General features: G+C 37.5%; 1 protein-coding gene across 1 annotated transcript in view; it reads right to left on the bottom strand.

Annotated features, from left to right (window-relative positions):
* LOC140246799 (uncharacterized) overlaps positions 1–25,057 on the bottom strand; it is a 238,570-nt gene that overhangs the window by 5,287 nt on the left and 208,226 nt on the right. The window contains exon 7 of the mRNA XM_072326131.1: positions 5,537–5,719. Coding sequence (XP_072182232.1) covers positions 5,537–5,719 — 183 coding nt within the window. The remainder of the gene's footprint in view (positions 1–5,536; positions 5,720–25,057) is intronic.

The raw sequence follows: 25,057 nt of genomic DNA, 5'->3' as shown, positions 1-25,057 counted from the left end.
AGCTCGACAGACCTGGCACAATGAATACCCATTGGGCTAAGTCACCTCCCATCGAGGATTGTTGTTCAGAACCACCATTCCAATCTTTTATAAACAACTTGATATCTTGTATCTGCAGAAAAGCAAACAGTAACATCACAAACCAAAACATGGCGTAAACTTCAAAAACAGCAAACAAAAAAAGCAAAAAAAAAAAAAAAAAAAAAAAAAAAACCCAACATAGAGACAATGACTGATTAAATGACTTTACATAAAAACAATGATCGTGTAGAAGCCTGTAGGACGAGTCCAGAGTGTACTCGGGCAAGTGTCTATGGGTCAAGCGTGTTGTTGCAAATTCAGTCCGTCCTCAACGGGTTAATCGTGAGATGTAAGAACTTTTATAGCTGTGATCATTGCAAGATCTCTATTTATTATTCTTGTTGAGGATGCGTACTCTTTTTAAAATCTTTTTTACTTATTGTTTTCTGTTTTTGTTGTTTTGTTAGTTTGTTTTTGCACTTACGGATACTCTCCGACAGTGTATGTACGAGAGAATATTAATGCTTTGTGTACTTTGTATGGAACTGTTAGAGCCCAAACTTTAGGCCTCTTCAGTTGTCAAAGGACCCACTTGCGTGAAGCTTTGAGGTAAGCATTCTTCCTTGGATTCCACCATCGATATGTTGACAAGCTGATACATGAAAAAAAAATCGTTAAAAAACGTGGAAAAACAGAAAACAAGAAGTTGCAAAGAGTTAAATTATTAAAAAGCACATCAATACACCATAGGACTTAATATGTCAGTACACGAAATAAGCAATCATTTTAACAGAAACTACCTCTTTATATCTTCATTTTTATGTTTTTCAACATTAGTTTTGCGTCATCAATTTTTCACTCGCATTATAGGAAATTATCAATGTGACCCATTTTTGGGGGAGATAATCTACATTGAAATGGTGTACACTTCCTCAAGCAGTGCCAATCTTGTACGTTCATATCAACATGTATGATGATGTACTGGTTAGGACTTGTTTCAGATAGCCAAATTGGGAGACAATGCATGTTTCAAGGCTGTTTGAATTTATAGATATATAAGAGAACGAAACAAAATGCCGTGTTTAAAACAAACAATTAAGGTAAATATGTACGAAAACTGAAATCAAAATGCATGCTTATGAATATTACATGTATAGGGGGTTTTATTTGTTTCGGCTTTTGGAAAGAGTATTAAAAGAATAATATTCAAACGAAAGTATGAGGAAATCAAATGAAAAGAGACAAGTCTGTGGATAGCCATGGATTTCATGCAGCACTAAGGGGAGGGAACCAATACGTGCAGAGCACAGCGCGCGCTGTATACAAACATTGTACACTCCCACGGATTGTTATTAAAACGGATCATCAGGGACGATCGGAATCCAGTAATGTCGTTGTTGATCCAATCCCCCAACTGGATTATTCAGACACATAAGATGTTTAGCGACCAACAGTTATGTACATCATACGTAGACCCGACATCATACATAGTCCTAACATGACGTTCCTGACATGATGATGCTGAGCCGATGGCTGCTGAGAGGAAATCACCTTTTAGGTAATAGCATTCCAGACTGAACCTCAACAAACTTGGCAGAGTGAATACCCATTGGGCCATGTCAACGCCCACTGAGGACAAATATTTCTTTATATTGTAATGAATAGCGCCCCCACATGTTGACCTTGAGAAAGTTCAACCATAGTAAACAGTGAAGGCTGACTTGCTTTTCCTTTGTGGTAAATATGAAAATGATTGACAAAAAAAAAAACCACATATATACTGGGGATAAAGAAATATGAAAAAAAAAACATGATTTTAGCGTATGTTCTATGTATCTATCTATATTTTGGTGAATAGCGGCCTCTGTGGATGACCTTGAGAAATTTCAAATATTGCGTCATGTAGAGTATAAGTTGCTCTACTTATGTACCAAATATGGCGGTCATACTTCATATAATAAAGAAGTTATATATGGGGGCACAATGTGCCCCCCCCCCCCCCCGGCTTGGAAGGGATCAAAATAGCTTGAGCTTTATAGGGTTAAGGTAGCAGTACATTTTGATGAAAATTGTTATTGAACAATGTGCCTATAATTGATGTCATTTAAATAAACTTTTTGTATTAATTCTTACACTGAAGTCATAAAAGCAAGCGGAGCTAGTGAGGGAGAGGTTGTGGGAGGGGGTCGTCCCCCAGCACGGTGAGAACTGAAATTGCATTTTGATGTTGTAAATGGTGCAATTTGATGCATTCAGAAATTGTCATTCCCCGTTGTATACTAAGCCTATAGAAGGGACAAGGTAATGGGAGGGTGGTAAGATACCTCTCCCATATTCGATTATAATTTTTCCACCTTCCAAATTCCAGGTCAAAATCTGGGGGGGGGGGGGGGGGGAGAGGCGACTGCTCCATGCCCCCCCCCCCCACACACACACACTTTTAGGTGAAATATTTGGACAGATTTCTAACAAAATACAAGCAAGAAAATGTTTTCATTTCGGGAATTACAATTTTGTGTGGGTGGGCCAGATATGGTGCGCTTGCCCCTCGAATATTTCATGGAGGCAACTTTTTTTTTTCCGCCAAAAAGCAGAAAAAAAAAAAAAAACACAGTTTCTCATCTCATTCAATTATCAATTATGGAGGGGGGCAAAATTATAATATACTTGCCCTCGAGTTTTTGTTTTCTTTTTTTATGAGGCTAAGGCTCGCACGTGGGCTCGCATTATCAATATGGATTGGTCAGCAGCAACGTGCTGTACATAGACCCTTATACTTGTAAGTAGCAGCTGTACATGCAAACATGTACGTGCTCCGTACCTTACAGTAAGGTCGATAAATAGTAAACATTGTAGAATACTCGATATGACGTACAGTGCTGACAGAGCCCAGGATGAGAATTGTTTTTGCACACGATTTTGTTGTCCCTGGTGCAAAATAAAAGAGAAGAAAAAAAAAAAAAAACACAGAAGAAATATGTTAAATTTCAGCGTCCGGCATTGAGGTCGCTCGCAGACTGAAGTGGTGATTGTTCTTTTTTCTTTTTTTTGGTCTGAAGGGGGTGCGTTTGCATCCCCCCTCCCCCCGCCCCTGCTGACGCCCATGCAATCTGGGTGTTATGTTTGACTCGCACATGGCTATGTTTTATCAAATCACCAACATTTATAAATCAGTCCGTTATCAACTGCGCATATCGTTTTTTTTTTCCTCAGGTATTTGACTCGCTCTGCAATGGAAAACCTTGTTCATGCACTTATTTCTTCACCCCTTGATTTCGGTAATGTTTTTTTTTTTTTTTTTTTCAATCTACCAAATTCACATTGCTCAATTACAAAAGGTACAAAATGCCGCTGCACGTATTGTTTCTTTGTCACGTAAACACAGTCATATCATCCCTATCCTTAAGAGTCTTCATTGGTTACCTGTACAGGAGCGTATTCGGTTTAAGATACTTCTTTTGGTTTATCACGTTATTAAGGGAGCAGTTCCTGATTACAATGCTTGTTTGTTTTGTCAATACCAACCTAAACGAACTATTCGATCGTCAACTTCAGGTCTTTTAAATATTCAGTTTTCTAGGAAAGCTTGGGGGAACGAGCTTTCGCTAACGCAGGACCATACTGTGGAATTCACTTCCTCTTGAGGTGAAAGACTCAAGTTCTATTACATCTTTTAGAAGTAATTAAAAATCTTATTTGTTTAGCAGTGCATTTTGAAGATCAGTGCCTCTTGAAGACAAACTTTCATGTCTTTTTTTTTTCTCTCTTCTGCTTCTTCAGATTCTTCTATTACGGTGATGTTTTTGTATCTTCAGTCTTTTTGCTTCGATGTAAAGTGCCTTGAGCATTCAATTAGTGGAGAATTGCGCTATAGAAATTGTATGTATGTATTATTATTATTATTAAAAAAAAACACACCAACACACCATGAGACTTATGCCAGTACATGAAATAAACAGCCATTTTCACAGAAACTGCATCTTTACTATATCTCTATTGTTATTTTTTCCGACATCATTTTTGCGTCATCAATATCTCATTCTCATTATAGAGAGTTATCAATGTGCCCAAATATATGATATTAACCCTAACCAGGCCGGGCTTTTTTGGGCGTTCTGTGGCCGGGGAGGGGTTGATTCAACCCCCCCCCCCCCCTTCGAGATCTCGGCCGTCGATCGCGCAATCGCCATGATATTTGGCACGTGCATTACCTGTGGCGTACTCTACCAAGCTATACAAAAAGAAATGGAAATTTTTGTCATTATAATTAATTATGCTAATATATGCATAAAATCATACATTTTGCTCTAAATCAGAAATCAATGCTCGTAGAATCCTAAGTTTTGGTGAAAACATTCTTTGTAGCATTCCTAACAATGTACTTGAAAAAAAATTGGTATCAAAATCAATTTCTTATGTATTTTTTTAGATGAATTTCTTATGTATTTCTTTGTTTTTTCGACCTTTTGTTTTATCATTTTTCCCGCAAAATTTATGACGGACCCTATTTCAAGCATTATTATGCTAACATTAATTAGTTTCAGCCTATGAAAGTGAAACTAATCATATCTTTATGAATAAGAAGAGAAAGCTCCTTTTGCATAGACTTTATATACAAAATTACGTTTTTGAGCCATTTTCGGTCTGACACCCATGTATAAAACGTTACGTAGCGTCGTAAGGGTATGCACATTTTTGCGAAAATGGTGTCAAACGATGCGCAAGACTTGAAAGTAAAAAGTCAGCGAACGGCGCGGTCAAAAAAATTCGCGCAGCGGAGTAGTCGCGAAATACTGTATGTCGGGGGGGGGGGGGGGTATTCAACCCACCCCCCCCCCCCCGGCCTTTTTTAGGGTTAATAATCTTCATTTAAATGGTGTACACTTCCTCAAGCAGTTCCAATCTTGTACCTTCATGTTAAATGTATGTTAATGCACTGGTTAGTACTTGCTTCAAATAACCAAATTCAGAGACAATGCATGTTTCATGGCTGTTTGAATAATATTGACATATCATTAGGGAACCAAAACTAAGGCCGTGTTTAAAAAAAGCAAATTAAGGTTAAAAAATGAAGTCAAACTGTAGACTTATGAAAAGAAAAAAAATACATGTAATGGAAATTGCACTATGTTCAACTTTTGGAAAGTGTATGGGAAAAAAATATTCAAACAATAGTATGAGGAAATCCATTCAAAATAGACATATCTGTTAAGAGTCACAGATTCCAAGCCGCACTATTGAAGGGCAGGGAACAAAATACATGCTGAACACAGCTCGTTGTGTACAAACACCGTTCTCGTTTAAGCCCCTTCTACCCTTCCAGGGATCGTTAAACGGATCACCACGGACGATCGTAATCCATTAATGCCATTATTGATTCAATCCCAACTGGATGTCCACACGGACAGCTACGGTGTCTAACACGAATTATTCACAAAGACACGCAGCGATTAAAAAAAAAGTTATGTACATCATACATAGACCTCATATCATACATGGTCCTGACAAGACAGACCTGACATGATGATGCTGAGGCGGTGGCTATTGAGAGGAAATCACCGTCCGGGTAACGACATCGCAGACTGAAGCTTGACAAAGTTGGCAGAGTGAATACCCATTGGGCCAAGTCTCTCCCAATCCACGATTGATGCTGAGAACCGCCACACCACTCATCTAAAGACAATTCCAAATCTTGTATCTGGAGAAAAGAAAACAAAAAACAAACAAATAAAAACGTGACGTAAACTTCAGAAAAAAATAAAAGAAATAAACATAGGTGACCATGCACCACAAAACTAACAAAAGGTGGCCATAAATGAAATTTTAGTTAAGAGCATATTCTGAAAGAGCAGATCTTAAGCTTTAAAATGATGTATAACTCAAATCAAACGGACTCTCCTAACCTATCTAAATATTGGAAAGAAAGCACACACTCAGGAAAAGTGTGAACTGAGAAAAGAGGCTTTGAAATACAGTGTCTATTCAAGCGCTTAATCTTTACCAAGCTCTGCTGGCTGTGCGATAAATGGGACAAAAAACAGGAGATAAACCACTGGAGTAACAACAATTAAGAGATTGTCAGATCAAATTGAAATTGAGCATGCCTTATTAACACACTCTGTCCTTAATTAATGCCAACTTTCAAGACAGAAGCAGCATCCTTTCAAAAGTTATGGGAGTTGAAAGTGAAGAGTGAGTACATGTTTTTTTAAGAAATGAAAAGAGGACTCTAAAGACACACCCAATCACACTATTCTGCCAAAGAAAAAAAATTTTCGTGATAAACTGCAGCTAGGAAACACACTTTCCTGCCTGTTTTATGATTCCAAATTTTAGCATATATAATGTAGAAGAAGACGTGCTCTTCCTGAAAATAGGAAAACGTCAAGATCGGCTCCTTTGACCTATTTCACCTTTTTTCAGTCCTCACACAAAATCAGTGTGTGCGACTTTTTGTTCGTTTTGTGATGCACGGTCACATAGAGACAATGACTGATTAAATGACTTTACACAAATACAATGCAGTATACAAGCCCGGAAGACGAGTCCCGAGAATAATCGGGTAAGTGTCTTTGGGTCAAGCGTGTTGTTGCAAATTCGGTTCGTCCTCAACGGGTTAATCGTGAGATGTAAGAACTTTTATTGTAGAATTATCATTGAAAGATCTCTTTTTTACTGTTCTAGTTGAGAGTATACATACTCTTTTTTATTTATTTTCATTTTATTTTTTTTTTTCACTCACGTCTACTCTCCGACAGTGTATGTACGAGGGAATAATGCTTGTGTACTATGTATTGAACTGTTATCGTCCAAACTTTAGGTCCCTTTACTTGTCAAAGGACCCCCTTGAGTGAAGCTTTGAGTTAAGAATGCTTTCATGGATTCTACTATCGATGTTTTGACCAGTTGATACATTATATATATATATATATATATATATATAATATATCGTCAAAACGCATGTATAATAACAGAAACCGGATCCAATATATGCAGAGCACAGAGCGGTGTATACAAATACCGTACTCGTTTAAACCCCTTTCACACTTCCACCGATCGTCATTAAAACGGATATTCACGGACAATCGTAATCTATCAATGTCGTTGATCCAATCCCAACTATATGTCTACAAGGACAAGTACGAGTTATTCAGACACACACAATATTTGTGACCCTGCACCACAACGCACACAAAAAGCCGCCAGACAAGAATTTGTTAGTTAAGGGCAGATTCTGAAAGAGCAGACTCTATTAAAGCTTTAAAATTATTTATAACTCAATTCAAATGGATGTTCCTAACCCATCTAAATATTAGAAAGAAAGCGCAAATTCTTGAAAAGTTTGAACTGAGAAAAGAGACTGTGAAGTACAGGGTCTATTCAAGTGCTAATCCCGTGCTACCCGTGCCATGAATGGGACAACAAAACTTGATGTCAATTATTGTAGCAACAACAATGAAGTGATGATCAGATTAAGCTAAAATTGAGCATGCTTGATAAAAACATGTTGTTCATAATAAATGTAAAGTTTCAATGCAGTAGCATTATCTTTTCAAAAGTTACCAGAGTTAAAAGTGAAGTGTGCAGAGGATCTTCAAGAAATGAAAAGGGGCCGCTAAGAAAAACCTGATCACACTACTTTACCAAAAGAAAATTGGGTTTAGAAAAACTGCTGAAAACCCACTTGTCCATTCCAATTATGATCCCAAACTTAGATATAATGTAGAAGAAGAATAGCTCTTTCAGAAAATATGGAAAACTCAAACGTGACTCGGTTGACCTGTTTCACCTTTTTTGAGTCCTCACAGAAAATCAAGGGGTGCCACTATTTGTTTGATTTGTGATGCAGGGTCACATTTAGCGACAAAAAGTTATGTATATCATACATAGTCCTTACATTATATATATAGCTGCTGGGATGATGATGCTAAGGCGATGGCTGTTGAGAGGAAATCACCATTTATGTAATAGCATTTCAAACTGAACCTTAACAAACTTGGCAGAGTGAATAGCTATTGGGCCATTTCACCGACCATTGAGAACGGATGTTCAGAACCGTCATATATACCAGATATCTAATGACAACTTCATATCTTGTATCTCGAGAAAAGAAAACAATAACAACGAAGCAAACCAAAACATGGCGTAAACTGCATATTGATAAATGAAATAATAAACAGAGTGACTCATTACATGAATTTACACAAATACACTGTTCAAGCAGAAGCCTGAGGGCATAAGCTCAATCGTAAGATGTAAGAACTTTTATTATCACATTGTTATTGCAAATCTCTCTTTACTCACCTCTGCACTTCCATACTCTTCAGCAGTATATTTACGAGAACATACTGTCTTGTTTACTATGCATTAGGCTGGTATCGTCCAAACTACAGGCCTATTTAGTGGCTAAAGGAACCACTGGTGTTAGGCTTTAGATTAAGAATTCTTCCATAGACTTTATCAATATAGTGACCAGTTGATACAAGTGTACATAAACCTTTCGTCAAATCATGTGGGAGAACAGGAAAAGAGAAATTGCAAAGAGTTAGGTGATTTAAAAAATTAAAAATAAACACACCGATATACCATAAGACTAATGTTAATGCTCGAAAGAAACAGACATTGGCAGAGAGGTGCATCTTTAGTTTATATCGTTATTGTTAATTTTCTGCATATTCCTATTGCGCTTTCAAAGTTACAATTTGTACATTCCTCATTTATATAAGGAGATATGAATTTGACCACAGTTCATTTTTTTGGAATAATGATCATTGAAATGGTATAAACCTACACTTCTTGAAGCATTACATATCTTGTACCTTCATATTGATTGTATTATGGTGTAAGTTGAAGTGTATTAAAAAAAGACGCATACTAAAACACACATTCAAAGTAAAATATGAGGAATTCAATCAAACAGGTACATACTTCGTGACGAGCCCCCCCCCCCCCCAAAAAAAAAAAAAATGGATCGAGGTCAAAGAACTAAAGAATACATGCAGAGTACAATGCGGTGTATGCAAACACTGCATATATTATGTAGACCAAACACTTGACAGCAAAACGTCGAGATCATAAAAAAAGTAGAAAAAGTGAAATGTAAAGACATTGGTAAATATCATGAGCTACAGATTTTGAAAGTGTATGAAAAAAAAAGCACGTACGTAAGGAAAACAAATCCATGAAGAATCTAAATTTTGTCGCATATTCATAAGTCTATAACGATTGGTAAAACTCTGAGCAAACGAGCAGGGGGACCTAATACATGCAGTGGACAATTTGCAGTAACTCCATACACCACGCTCGATGAGCAGACTGCCATGTAGACTTTACAGAAATAGGCTTGTTGTTTGAAAATGTATACACTAATGATGGCCTGCGTAACACAAATAAAATGGTATAATGCAGATTAGAAGCTATGGAAGATTAAACAGATCATCTCAATCATAGTTGAGTCTTCCCTCTTAATATCAGCAAACTTAATTGTTCTGATCATTCTATGCGTTTCGGTTTGGCGACGTGAAACTATAACGTCCTAAGCAAATATTGCGCACAGTATAGGTTCTACATGAAGAGTTTGTTCGCAAAAACCGATAAGTCCATTTTGAAGATTTTGAAGTACGGTCTCTGTCATAAAGCACAAAATAGTACCTTTTAAATGATATATTGGTCACTACATATAAAGGTACATTTTTGAAGTTATGGTCAAGAGAAGCAAACATTTTCTTTAGATATAATGGAATATCCCTGAGCACTTCACAAAATTGAACCAAAGATTCTAGTTTATGGCAAAAAAAATCATAGAAATCATAAATGCAGTTTGGCCAAAAAAAGAGAAGAGATTATGATTATTGTATATGGTGCATAAAATGTTAAATATATATAATATTATATATATATATTTTTTTTTTTTTTGGGGGGGGGGGGAGGGAGAGGACTCGTAATCTTGCTTTACGAACCATTGGACAGAGTTTGACCTGAAGAATTACACCCACCGGGAAATTTGATTGAAGAAAGGGTATATCTCACTTTTTTCAGAAAAAAAAAAGTTTTGGTAAATAACTTCATTTCTCACAGCGATTTTAAATACAGAGAACGCCGGGAAATGTGCAAACGTCTTGCCAGGAAATGTGCAAACGCCGGGAAATGTGCAAAAATTTGCCGGGAAATGTGCAAATTATATACTTAAGCGATATTGTGTATAAAGATAGTAGATAAACTCCATATCAATACTGCCCATGCATGGACTTCCACCATTTATATTTTCTTCATGAAATCATATTGACAGATTTTCAACAAAAGTGGCTGTTTATTCTCTAACCAAATAAGAATGACCTAGGTTGGTTCTATAATGACATTAATGGCAGTAGTTCAAGTTTAACGGCAGATCCAGGGATGCAGGGCACCAGCCATAAGTAGGGGGAGGCTTCAAATTGAAGCCTCAGTGTCCCTAAACTGACATTGCATGTTTGATTATTACGGATTCATTGGTGCCCCGATCGCGGGGGGGGGGGGATTGGGGTGATGGGGAGGATAGGGATTTTCTACATTTTCAGTATCTTCTTGAAAAGTCTACGACAGATTTTCACCAAACTTGTCAGATAGCCTCATTACGGTGATATGATCTTTATAAGTTAAAATTAGCCCCCAAGTAACCCCCCCCCCCCGGTCGAAGGGGGGAGAGTTGAAGCCTCAGAGTCCCTAAACTCTCAGTGGATTTTTAAATCTTCTTCTGTCGAACGAAAAAGATAAAGTGCCTTAAAGTTAGTGCCTTGAAGACATTAATGACTGACTATGATCTTTATTATTATTTTTTTTTAATGAGCCCCACCCCCTCCCATCGCCGGGGGGGGGGGGGGGGGCGGAGGAGTTGAAGCTTCAGGTCCCTAAACTGTGGAATTTGTAATCTTCTGTCGAACCGAAGAATATAGAACTATGTTATGAAGATACTAGTTACTAAAATTTCTGATTTGATTATGACTGGTCCAGAGTGCCCTGATAAGGAGGGTAATGGGGAGGAGGGTGATTTTCCACATTTCTGCATAGTTTTGTAAAGTCTATGACGGATTTTCACCAAACTTGTTAGATAGTATATTTATGGTGATTCGATCTTAATTTGTTAAAATGACCCCCCTCCTCCCCACCGACGAAGGGGGGGGGGGGGGTTGTAGTCTCAGAGTCCCTATACTTTTGATTGTTTGTTTGTTTTTGTTTTTTCTTCTGTCGAACCGAAAAAGTTCATGCGATAAAGACATTAACGACAAAAATATCATGTTTGATTATGACGGGTCCAGGGGTGCTCTGATCGGGGGTAGGTGGGGGTGAGGGGGAGGAGGGGGATTTTCAGAATGTTTCCATCTTCTTGAAAAGTCTATGACGAATTTTTCACCAAACTTGACAGATCCGAAGATTGAGGTGGGGGATAAAGAGGGGGGGGGGGGTAGTTGAAGTCTCCCATTCGCTATATTTAAACTCTGGATTTTTCTGATCTGTCGAACAAAAAAAAAAAAAAAAAAAGAAAGAAAGAAGAAGATAGACCTAAGCTAGCGTTGTGAAGACTTTCATGCCTAATTATACCGGATCCAGGGGTGCCCTGATGGGGGCGGCGATAAAGGATGTTGCGGGATTGAAGATGAAGAATGTATTTTCAGCATCTCCTTAAACAAAATCTATGACAGATTTTCAGGAAACGTGGGAGGTAGCATCACTAGTGTATCAAATAGAATCTCACTAAGGGAAACGAACCGCGGGGGGGGGGGGGGGGATTGAGTGTGAGTATATGAATATCTCTCTTACCATACGTAAGAGAGATATATAAAGATAGTACCGCGCTTTTTTAGTAAGTACAATTAATGCATGGAGTTGGTTCACTAAGGGATTCCCAAATAGGGTTTCAAAACAATTTCTTCATTTATAATATACGTATTTACTCAAAGACATTAAACAAAATTCCACTTAACTGCTTAAAATCCTTTGGTAGCTCGCAGGACGGGTCTGTAAAGCATCACGGCCAACATACATGAAATGTCTTATCCGACTTTCTGAAAACACGATCATCGCCGTTTTCCGTTAAAGGTGGTTCATTGTATATCTTAACCCAATACGTTTGATTCATTATAACGTTATAATTGATATGATTTTATTTATTTCTTTAGGCCTGATTTTCTAAGTATCATTGTATGGATATATTAAAGCATTATCATATGTGACCCTGCACCTGAAAACAAAAACAAAAAAGTCGCCAGACATGAATTTTTAGTGAATACCATATTCTGAAAAAGCAGACTTCAAGCTTTAAAATGATGTATAATTCAAATCAAATGGACTCTCCTAACCTATCTAAATATTGGAAATAAAGCACAAACTAAGGAAAAGTGTGAACTGAGAAAAGAGGCTCTAGAGTACAATGTCTATTCAAGCGCTTAATCTCTACCAAGCCGCGCTGGCTGTGCGATGAATAGGACGAAAAACAGGAAGTCAACCACCCGAGTAACAACAATGAAGGGATTATCAGATTAAACCGAAATTAAGCATGGCTCATTAACACATTCTGTTCATAATTAATGCCAACTTTCATAGCAGTAGCCTTTTTCTTCCAAAAGTGATTAGAGTTGAAAGTGAAGAGCGTGTACAAGGTTTTTCAGAAATGAAAAAGGGACTCTAAAGACACACCTAATCATACTATTCTACCAAAAATGTTTAAGATAAACTGGTCAAAAACACACTGTTCTGCCCGTTTTATGATACCAAATTTTAGTATAAAGTAAATGTAAAAGATAACTTGCTCTTTCAGAAAATATGAAAAGTCCAAATCGGCTGGATAGACCCATTTCACTTATTTTCAGTCCTCACGCAAAATCAGTGTGTGACTTTTTGTTCGTTTTGTGATGCACGGTCACCTCAGGTTACATGGCCCAATACAGCCACTTAATCAATCCCGGAACAAAAATATTCGCTGGGAGCTATGCAAACACATCACTTTACCCCCACCCTCCAGATTTCCCCCCCCCCAAAAAAAAAAAAAAAAAACAAAACAAAACAAAACAAAACGACGAAGAACATTTTCTTGCTTTTTAAAAATAAATTGTCAGGATAATTCACCAAAAGTGTACAAGATCGTTTAATTTCAATTCTGAAAATGGAAAATGCCCCTAATGTGGGAGGGATACCCCCTCACACATCCTCCTCCGTTTATAGGCCAACTTCCATACACTTAGTAGACTTTTGAGATTGACACTTTCGGAATATTTCATCGAAAGGTGCGCACCAGATCTGTCACTTCAATTCAAACAAATTCAAAAGTTCCATCATGTGGGAAGGGGATATTTTCTTTCATGTTTCCTTTATTCCCCCAACTACATTTAGTATACGTTTGTGCCTCTTTGTCTGAAAGTTTTCCAAATATTGAAACGTTGATTATGGCTACATTATATTACATATGAAATCAAAAGTGTGCGCCGGAAATTTCACATCTTTGAATCGCAATCACAAAAATGCAAAATCCTTCTCATTTAGGAGGGGGCACATCCTCCCACATTCTTCCCCCGCTTGGTTTCCCTCAATAGATGACTTACTACACTTGTCTGATATAAATTCAAGGATATTCCACCTAGATTTTGCATCAGATCGTTGTACATTGTATTTCAATTCAAAAAGTCGCCAGACATGAATTTTTAGTTGGACCATTATTCTAAAAGAGGAGACTTCAAGCTCTAAAATGATGTATAACTGAAATCAATGAACTCTCCTAACCACTCTAAAATTGGAAAGAAAGCAGAAACTCAGGAAAAGTGTGAACTGAGAAAAGAGGCTCTGAAGTACAGTGTCTACTAGACCAGGAGCTGGCTGCTGGTCAATTTACCCCACCAAACCCAAAAGGTTTGACCCTGCTGGGACCACCCTCCTCATTAAAAAATTGGGCGTCAGCCTGGTCCCTGAGGTTGGGTTCGGCCCCCAGGGACCCCCCGAAAAGGCCCTCCGGCGGGTGTAATTTACCCCATGGAGCCCATGGATCAAACTTGGCCTAAATGAATGTCCTATGGGTGTACATAATCAAAATAGACAACTGACAGAATATATGGTTGGGAAAGGGGTTGCCAGACCGCTTGTTTGCAGGTACAAAACCTCGTTTTTGGTCGAGGAGTCTGCGCGCCAAGACTACACTGTCCCATTGGCCCTGTGCTGTAGCGTCTCCCAACAGTCTGAGGGACAGTGCCAGTTACTGTAGTGCATGTAGTAGTCTTGGCGCAGACTCCTTAATGCTCAACAAGGGTTTGTGCCTGCAAACTACCCGTTAAACCCAGAGACCCAGGGTAGTTTGCACCCAGAAATTCAGCACACACACACACACACACACACACACGCACACAGACACACATACGTTCACACATGTCTCCATGTATACTAATACTATACCACAACACAAAACATGTTCACTTGTTTCTCCAAACAGCCATGATACCTTGCATGTATAAAAATAATGTCCGACCTATAAAGATGTTCATACGTTTTGAATTTTTTAATGACTCTCAATACACCTTCAAGCAGGAGCAGTGAAGAGATTTTGACATTTGATTGCAATTGTATGGTGTTTTACTGGCCACACAACCTCCTTACCCTTATATGTATCCACCTTATGTGACAAAAAAAATATAGATAATGTTATGATACATATTTTTGGGAAATGCTGAAATAGACCCTTTGTTGTGAGTAGACATCAATTATATAATAGATCAAATCAAGCATCATAGTTTTACTGGCCGATAGACCAATATGTTTCGTATTTGTATGAAACAAATCCATTCCAAAAACTGGTCAGTTCAAGAATTATAGATAGTGACTGTAACATGTGCAATGCTTATTACTCTTTAAAAAAAAATAAAAAATCGAGTGAAAAAATTTCACTCGTTTTAGAGTGAATACAAAAAAGAGGGAATTTAGAGTGAAATTGGAGTGAATTAGGAGTGAAAATGTTCATTTTCACTCGTTTTAGAGTGACCTCAGGGATCACTCCAAAATCTTCGAGTGATCCCTGAGGTCACTCCAAAATGAGTGAAAATGAACATTTTCACTCCAAATTCACTCCATTTTCACTGTAAATTCACTCTTTTTTGTATTCACTCTTTTAAGAGTGAATTTTCACTCAATTTTTTTAGAGAGTAGGCCTACATTATACTTCATTTATGTAAGCTTTAGTCTACCATAGAGTGTGGTGCATGACTTCATGTATAATTTCCACTAATTTCCACTAAATCATAAACATTAACTACCTTGTTTTGTATATGGCATATGACACCCTGAAAGTGCAACCTATACCTTCTTTTTTTTTGTTGGGGGGGGGGGGAGGAGATGTAGACGAAATATCTCTTCAATGAGGAGTTGACAAAAATTCTGATATAAAGAGAACACAAGAACACTACATGCTAATGCTCTCAACGTGCATGCTATTGTTAAAGAAAGAAATTAAGTTAGCATAACTTTCAGCTGGTAATTTCATGTTTCAGTGTTGTGTGTATATGTCCAGGGTTTATGACAATCATACTATGATGTGCTGTTTGCAGTATATGTGACACATGAGTTTTGTTTGTGTTGGGCTGGGGAACTGAAGATGAAGTATCTCCAGAAATAAGGAGTTGACAAAAGTGCTGAAGGAATAAAGGGACCACAAGACCAAGTTAATGCTCTTAGCCTATATGCTATATGAAAAGAGAGCTATTTCAGTAAGGTGATGAATTTGATATGTGTAGGCCTAAATGATCACTGTCAATGACAGTGTTTGCAGTATGTCCACCATTTGTGTGGGTATGGGAACTATCACAAATAAAAAAGTACAATGTATCTCCAGAAATAAGAGGTTGACCAAAAAAAAAAAAAGAAGTGCTGAAGAAATACAGCGAACAAAAGATCAAAGTAAATGCCCTAAGCCTGTTTATTTCATTACAGAAAGTTAGCATTCTATTGTGAAGCTTGTTATTTGATGTTTCAAGGAAGTGCAGCAATAATTATACAGTACTCTCCGCGTAATCGGGTATCGCATAAACGGGTACTCCGTTTAATTGGTAGTAATGTCAAAATCAGTTCGAATGCACATTAAAAAACCTGATAATCGGGTTACCTCTCCGCATACATGGGTAAATGATTCTTTCTTATCTAAATTCTACCCACAATTTATCGCAGATACAACACTTTAAGAAAAAGAAAACGTGAATGTCAAAATTTTCAGGGCTAATCGCATTCTCTTTTTAATTTGCAAAGAAGACTGATCATTGGGGGAGTGATTAAACATGAAAACACAGGTAGGAATATACCAATACCGACTTGCCACAAGTAAACGAACATTACACATGTAGCTGGCACTCACAACTGCATAGGCAGACAGGTGTTGAACACGCTTGCGCTCCTCCCTTGCTCCACAAGAACATCCACAATACGAGAAGTTTACAACGAAAATCAGGCCATTCACTAGCTCCATAATTTTACTTTCCTCCAGTCATGTCTCGAAAAGTAACCCGACGTTCTACGTGACTAATGCACACAAAGAGACGTGGTCATTTCAGAAAACGCCTGCCTGTTAATATAGCGAGAAGTCTAAAGTCAAACGACAAAGTTTTCTGAAGACATATTTGTCCTTAAAAAGAGTGTAAATTATTGCTCCTGACTGAGCAAGTGTAAGGTATATGTGCTGTGCAAGCAGGCATGTTATTAGCATACAGTGTAGGTGTTTGGTGCTGTTACAGCTCGTTTTTCCGAAGGTTTGTTTTTCCGAAGGCTCTTTATTCCTAAGATTCGTTATTCCGAAGGTTCATTGTTCCGAATTTCATTTTCGTATTAACCAATCTTCGGAATAACGAACCTTCGGAATGACGCCACAAATTTTCGGATTAACGAACCCTATTTCATTTTCGGATTAACGAACCTCTAGGTATAGGGAATTTGCGTGTTTCGGATTAACGACCCTTCGGAACAGCGAACCTTCGGAATAACAAACAGCACCCGTTTGGTGCATTGTACAATGCATGTACATACACAATGTGTGTGTCAATTGTGAATGAGACGTGTTCTTCTGATTATCGGGTACTCCGCTTAATCGGTTAAGAAATGCCCTGTCCGAGCCTACCCGATTATGCGGAGAGTACTGTACATGTATATAAGATTAATCAGGGAGGTGACACCTCCCTGGATTAATCTATTATAGTCACCATAATTATGTTCATCACTCTTATTAATATGCAAATATTTGTCCAAAACTATGAGGTCACATGCACTACTGAGTATGAAATTGGATAGATATCATTTTCAAAACCATTAAGCTCCATTTCTTAATGTAATGTTGCAGTTATTCTGATTTGGAATTTATTACAGTCAAATAGAGGAAATGTTGCCAATGATGCTTTAATCCTTGCCTATTTCAATGCATCGTAGGGTGGTTCATACCAGCCAAATACACAACAAGTTTTTAGTTTGAGGTTTTCAAAAGAATCTTATATCATATGAGGATTGAGACTTGTTATTTGTATTCAAAGTCTGAAACTGAAGTCTACTCACAACAAAGGTTTTATTTCAGCATTCTCTGAATAGCTCTATTTGTGTCTCATAAGGTGAATGCATCATGCAGAATAAGTAGGCTGGGTGGCCAGTAAAACATTTTATACAACTTCACACAAATTTCACATTTCTTCAGTGTTCCTTATAAGTGTATTGATTGTATCCATGTAAAACATTCAAAAGGTATGAACATCTTATAGGCCTGACATTTATTATGTGCAAGATATAATGTCTGTGTTAATAGTATTGAGAAAGCTAAGTACTAAGTAACATAGAGTAGAGTCATATGTGTGTGTGTGTGTGTGTGTGTGTGTGTGTGTGTGTGTGCGTGTGTGTGTGGTGAATTTCTGGGTGCAAACTACCCTGGGTCTCTGGGTTTAACGGGTAGTTTGCAAGCACAAACCCTTGTTGAGCGTTAAGGAGTCTGCGCCAAGACTACTACATGCACTAACTGGCACTGTCCATCAGACTGTTGGGAGACGCTACAGTACAGGGCCAATGGGACAGTGTAGTCTTGGCGCAGACTCCTCGACCAAAAACAAGGTTTTGTACCTGCAAACAAGCGGTCTGGCAACCCCTTTCCCAACCAGACATTCTGTCAGTTGTTATATTTTGATTATGTACACCCATAGGACATTCATTTAGGCCAAGTTTGATCCATGGGCTCCATGGGGTAAATTGCACCCGCCGGAGGGCCTTTTCGGGGGGTACCTGGGGGCCGAACCCAACCTCAGGGACCAGGCTGACGCCCATTTTTTTAATGAGGAGGGTGGTCCCAACAACTCTGAGGGGTCAAACCTTTTGGGCTTGGTGGGGTAAATTGACCAGCAGCCAGCTCCTGGTCTGTATTCAAGCACTTAATCTTTACCAAACCGTGCTGGCTGTGAGATGAATGGGACAAAAAACAGGAAGTAAACTACCAGAGTAACAACAAAGAAGGTATTATCAGATTAAACTGAAACTAGGCACGCCTCATTAACCCGTTTAGGACGGTTTGCTTTGGCGAGCGAACACCCCCACAGACGGACAGGTTTTCCAAAATCGAGCCCGAACCGAGGGTTACTAAGGGGGTGTGACTTACGGTCCCGCTTTACCCAATCATCAAATTGCCGTGTATGCGGTGTAGGAATCCGCTTTCTGATTGGATGAATAACGACCGCTCATGAATAATAATGTCTCTTCCCTTCGCTATCTGGGTTCGCGCGCGCGGTTTGAACTTCACGTACTGTACGATCGTCAATTTACGTTCTCTCGTCAACTCAAATGAATAGCGTCTTTTATTATTGGGCACCAGGCTATGTCGAGGGTGTCGCAAATTTCTACTACATAATTGTCTTGAATTTACTGATTCATGGAGGCAATCTTTTATGGAAACTGTAATCCGCTGATCACAAGCCTTCAAAGTCTTTCAATGAAAAGCGATCGATCGGAGGATTGTGTACAGGCTTGCGTATTTCCATTTACACGACTGTAAGACACGCCAAGTAATTCTCGTATTGTGGCGATATCAAAGGCACACGAACCCACTCTTGACTTCCTGTTGTTCACAAAATTCCTTACCATAGCTAGTCAATGAATTTTGGAAACAGAAGGAAGTTTATTCATTGTATACAACATTTGAAAATCTGTTACACCTTGTTTGTCCCCGCTACTTGTATCCAAATATAAAGCTCGCGTGTCTGTAACAGAAGCACGTGGCTTTATTTCAACACTAGGCAAACCATCAACGATGTAATATTACAAGTAGGATTGGTGATACTGATTTATCAAAGTCGAATTTCGTAATAGAATAACGTCCACTTGAGTTTATTTCTTGGTTCTGTTTCAGTAATTCCCATAAAATTGACAAGAGACTGGAATATGTTCAATATTCAAACAAATCTTTGCATCTTTCTAACTTTCTTTGAGACGAATAAAAATGCATAATCCACGCTTGCGCGATACCTCCCATCCCCTGAAGAAGTCTGTATAAAGAAGTTTGCTTCCTGAAATTATCAATCGTGACTACCTACAAATTTCGATCATGCGACTTATAATAGGTTTTCATTGGATGCATACAAGATATCACCGAGTGGATTTGTGAGTTTATTATCGGGGTTTGATGCTGCTATTTTTCTGTGCGATCTTACCATTCCTTTACAACTTCGACGTAATGTCGGGAAGATAATGATTATTCACTATGTATCAAGTGAAATGAGATTTCACACAGTGATACAAGACATATATTTAATTATTATAAAAAGTAATCACCAACCTAAATGAGTATTGTTATTTCTTACATAGAAAAAAAAAAAAACAGACTAAGAATAAAACACCGGTCCTGTTTAAGCCAGTTGACAGAACATGTATGAGCTCTTCAGATGAAACAGGGGAGTTTATACGATGATAAGAGAAAAAGGAGAGAAAAATAGGCTGGTCATCTAAATTTTGTTTGATTGACGGTAGATAATCTGAAAAGATTTTTAAAACGTAATGTAAAATTATACAAGATGAGGTTTGCCTACAACCTGTCTTTTGGTAATATCTTTCTACGTTTTATATAATACATATGTGTATATGTATATATATATATATATATATATATATATATATATATATATATATACATACATACATATATACATTTTATGGGCAGAGTATCTTGGAGAAGCGATCATCACCATCAATGATAATATCCAATCTACACGTTTGTATATGGGAATGAAGAAGGGGATAGCTGGAAAGGAAAGTGATGAGATGTAATGAGATAAAATGAAGGAACACTAATTGAGACAAATGTATTACAAAGGAAGAGCAAAACGGCAAAAAAGGGCAAAAGGGTACAACATTATGCAAAGATTTTGCAGTCATTTTTTGTGTACGTTTGCCTTCCAATTTCGTAGTTACGTAATTCAAAATAGCCAAAAAAAAGAAAAAAAAAAAAGACCGCGCCATGAAGATGTTCATTCAACCTCGTTTACCTTTCACTATGTCCTATCACTTCAAAAAATGTAGCATTAGCACAATTCAAATTATAATTCCCATCGAGAATTCAGATTCGCATTAATGTGAGAGAGTATCTTTTCAGACAGGGTCGCAGGTGAGCATTTCTGAGTTCGTCGGAGAAGTTCATTCATATTAGAAACAAAAAGGTTGACCACCCGCCAGCTGATAGAAGAAGACGACATGACCATGGGAGAACGGCGAGCACATGTCACACAAGCTTGAAGGTCTAAAATCATTACATCACTTCAGAAAATAACGAAAAGATGATATGTTTGTTGAAATAAACGACATTTCTCCCGACATTCTTCGATCTCTCATAACAGACGGTTAATTTTGCTGAAATGATCTTCTCTTATGTCATGAGTGTAAATCATTATTATTTTGTTTTATTGTGTATACCAGTCATCGCCCGGTAAAAGACAGAAAATGAAGTACTATTCTCATTCAATAAGCATAATGTATAAAGGAAACGAGCATTTGCTACAATCGGTTATGAATATGAAAATGCTTCAATGCGATTTCACGAAGTCTAAAGGAATGAATGCAAGTAGGTCTACGTAAATACAGAGATGTATAATGCAATTATCATAAAAAAATACGCAGCCACGATAAGTGCATAAACCACTTCAATAGCAGCATGAAAACATTTGATCACATCAATATATGAGATGGACAAGAACATTTCATGCTTTTATTGCTCGAAATTCCTTGCTCCTAAACAAAGTAGAGTGTTCAATTGAAGCGACGGGTTATCACATCTCCGTCTCTCGCAAAACTGAATCATCACTTCGCAAATTTGGAGTGCTTTCTACAAATTTACATAAAAAAGTTTTTTGTTTGTTTTTTTTAGGCATGAGTTACCATATTCTACTGATTATAAATCGATTGAGCTACAAAACGGTAGTGTGTTGCTAAAACCATTATAACTCAATGATCGCGAAATCATTTGACTTGTGAACTTCCGAAAGAGATGGACTGAAAAACCCAGACTTCTAAACGTGTAAATAATTGACAGAGCGACTATAGCCGAAAATTAGTCTATTATGAAGAATTTATACAAAACTAGAACCAAAAAAGACTAAACAGTCAACATCACCATTGTCGGTATCGTCGTAATATGGGATGTAATTTTATTTTGATTGCCTCTTTGAAATGCTGCAAACATCAAATACTGAACATCATAATTTTTATTTGTAAATTCTAAGCGTATGAGAGAGAGAGAGAAAAAAAGACAACTTCTGCCGTATGTCTTGTTTCTCGCTTTATTGCAGCGTATGTCATTGTCGAAGTTTAAATTCTGTAATACATGTTCGTAACAAGTACATGAGAACTTGCACATTGGATTTTCAACAACCATAAAATCATTGGGGTCCGTAAAAGCGGTTACGTAATACATACGAAGCACATCACTATAATGCATTCTATGGACCGGTTCAGAATAAAGAGACTGTCTGTAATCGGCCTTTGAACTTCTCTATTATGCTCATAATCCCCGACTTTTCGGATGGCGTCTACGAGTGCGTCTTAGGAATGTTTTTGTATCAACATCCTGTCTCTTCAAGGAGGTACAATGTAACCTGATACTTTGGCCACCTGGTCTATTCAAAGTGTTCTTGCCTATAACACGCGCACATGTTACGCTGTGTTTCACCATGATGAATATAGTAAGACCCCATAGTGGCAATATCGGCTCTTGCATTGTATGAAAATGATGACTATTATACAGTATATCCTCTATTTGGTTCGTTGGCCGAGTAGATTTTTTGAACGATCTTATAACATAATCACGCTGTCATTCATAAGTATGAGAGAGAGAGAAAAAAAAAGCTTCAAGCAACATCCAAGTTGAGTTTCTCAAACCAATCTTCCATTTGAGTTTGTTTCTTGATTTTGTTTCAACAATTTCTATAATGTCGACAAGAGCCTGATGGGATGTTCAATATTCAGATAAATCGTTGCATCTTTCTTGCAATCTTTGACAGATAATGGTGACTAAACCTGCGAACTCCATGCATTTTTGTATAAAGACGTTTGCTTTGTGAAATTATCCATCATCACTGCCTCCAGATTTCGACCATAATTATATGACTTAGGTTTCCATGAGATGAATAAAGGAGATCAACGAGCGCATTTGTAAGTTTACTGTCGGGTTGTATGTTGCAAATTTTATGTGCAATCATGATTCCCTTACTACCGTAATGGCGGGAAGGTATTGTTCACTGCACATCACTTGAAATTAAATGTCACACAGTGATATGATAATCATCAGCAAACGGGATAGATTATTGTTGTATATATATATATATATATATATATATTATATATTATATGCGATAAGAAGAAAGATTGAGAGATAAAGAGATAAAAAAAAAATAGGCTGCTCTTCTAAATTTAGTTCCATGGACCGTAATCTGAACACACTTTTGCAAACGAAATGAAATATTACACACGGCTAGGTTTGCCTATGATCTGTGTTATGGTGATATCTTATGAGATTATATATAATAATACGGGCAAAGTATCTTGGACAGGTGATTGCCACCATCAATGGGGATATTCAATCTAAACGATTAATTGTAGATGATGGGAATGAAGAAGTGGATAGCTGGAAAAGAAAGTAATGAGATGCAATGAGATAAATCGAAGCAGCACTAATCGAGGCAAATGTATTACAAAGGAAGAGCAAAACGGCATATTCGAGTGTTCAAAATGGTTCAACATTATGCAAAGATTTTGCAGTCATTTGTGTGTGTGTGTGTACGTTTGTCTTCTAATTTCACAGTTAGGTAATTCAAAATCGCCTAAAAAAAAAAAAAAAGATCGCGCAATGAAGATGTTCATTCAATCTCAGTTTCCTTTCACTATATCCTATCACTTCAAATTACGTAGCCTTAACACAGTTCAAATTAGAATGTCCATTGAGAATTCAAATTCGTCTCAATATGAGAGAGCGTCTTTTCAAACAGGGTCGCAGGTGAGCATTCCCGAGTTCGACGGAGAAATTCATTCAGTTTAGCAACAAAAAAGGTTGGCCATCCGGCAGCTGTAGAAGAAGCCGACATGATCATGGAAGTATGGCAAGCACAAGCCACACAGGCTTGAAGACCTACAATTATTACATCACTTCAGAAAATAAGGAAAAGACGATATTTTTGTTGAAATAAACGACATTTCTCCTGGCATTCTTTGATATCTCATAACAGACGGCTAATTTTGCTGAAATGATCTTCTCTTATGCCATGAGTGTAAATCAAGATTTTTTTATTGTGTATACCAGTCATCCCCCGATAAAAGACAAAAACAAAAATGAAGTACTAACAATCTCATTCAATTAGCATAATGTATAAAGGAAACGAGCATTTGCTGCAATCGTTTATGAATATGAAAATGCTTCAATGCAATTTCACGAAGTCTAATGGAATGAATGAATGTAGGCATACCTAAATGCAGAGATATATACGTAGACATAAAAAAATACACAGGCACGATAAGTGCATAAATTACTTCAATAGCAACATGAAAAAAAAAATTGATTACATCGATAAACATGAGATAAGACAAGAACATTAATTTCATGTTTTTATTGCCCGAAATACCTTGCTCCTAAACAAAGTGTTCATAGAAGCGATATGGTTATCACATCTCCGTCTCTTGCAAAATTGAATCACCACTTCGCAAATTTGGAGCGCTTTCTACAAAGAAAAAAAAAATCCTTTTTTTTCGGTATAAGTTGTCATATTTGACTGATTATAAATGGATTGAACTCAATGATGGAAAAAAAATTGACTCGTGAACTTACGAAAGAAGTGGACTGAAAACACCTCAGACTTCTAAATGTATAAGTAATTGACAGAGCGACTATAGCCGAATTTTAGCATATTATGAGGAATTCATACAGAACTAGAACAAAAAAGACTTAACAGTCGACATCACCATCGTCGGTATCATCAAAATATGGGATATTATTTTATTTTGACTGCTTCTTTGAAATGCTGCAAACATCAAATACCGAACATCATAATTATATCTACAATTTTTGGCGAATGCTAAGCGTATGAGAGAAAAAAAATGCCATATGTCTTGTTTACTCGCTTTATTGCAGCGTATTTCGTTGTCGAAGTTTAAATTCTATACATATATGTTGGTTACAACCACATGAGAACTTGCACATTCGCTTCCCAACAACCATAAAATCATTGGGGTCCGTAAAAGCGGTTACGTAATACATACGAAGCACATAACTAATGCATTCTATGGACCGGTGCAGAAAAAAGAGACTGTCTGTAATCGGCCTTTGAACTTCTCTATTATGCTCATAATCCCCGACTTTTCAGATGGCGTCTACGCGTGCGTCTTAGGAATGTTTTTGTATCAACATCCTGTCTATTCAAGGAGGTGCAATGTAACCTGATACTCTGGCCACCTGGTCTATTCAATTTATATGAATTTACGACTTCGATGAAGTAGCACAATCGACTGCGTTGTTTGTATGCAGTACATCCCCTAC

This window comes from Diadema setosum, chromosome 3 (assembly GCF_964275005.1).
Source record: "Diadema setosum chromosome 3, eeDiaSeto1, whole genome shotgun sequence".
NCBI classification, from domain to species: Eukaryota; Metazoa; Echinodermata; class Echinoidea; order Diadematoida; family Diadematidae; genus Diadema; species Diadema setosum.
Note: the sequence above shows the minus strand (reverse complement) of the source record. Positions and strands in the feature narration are given on the sequence as shown.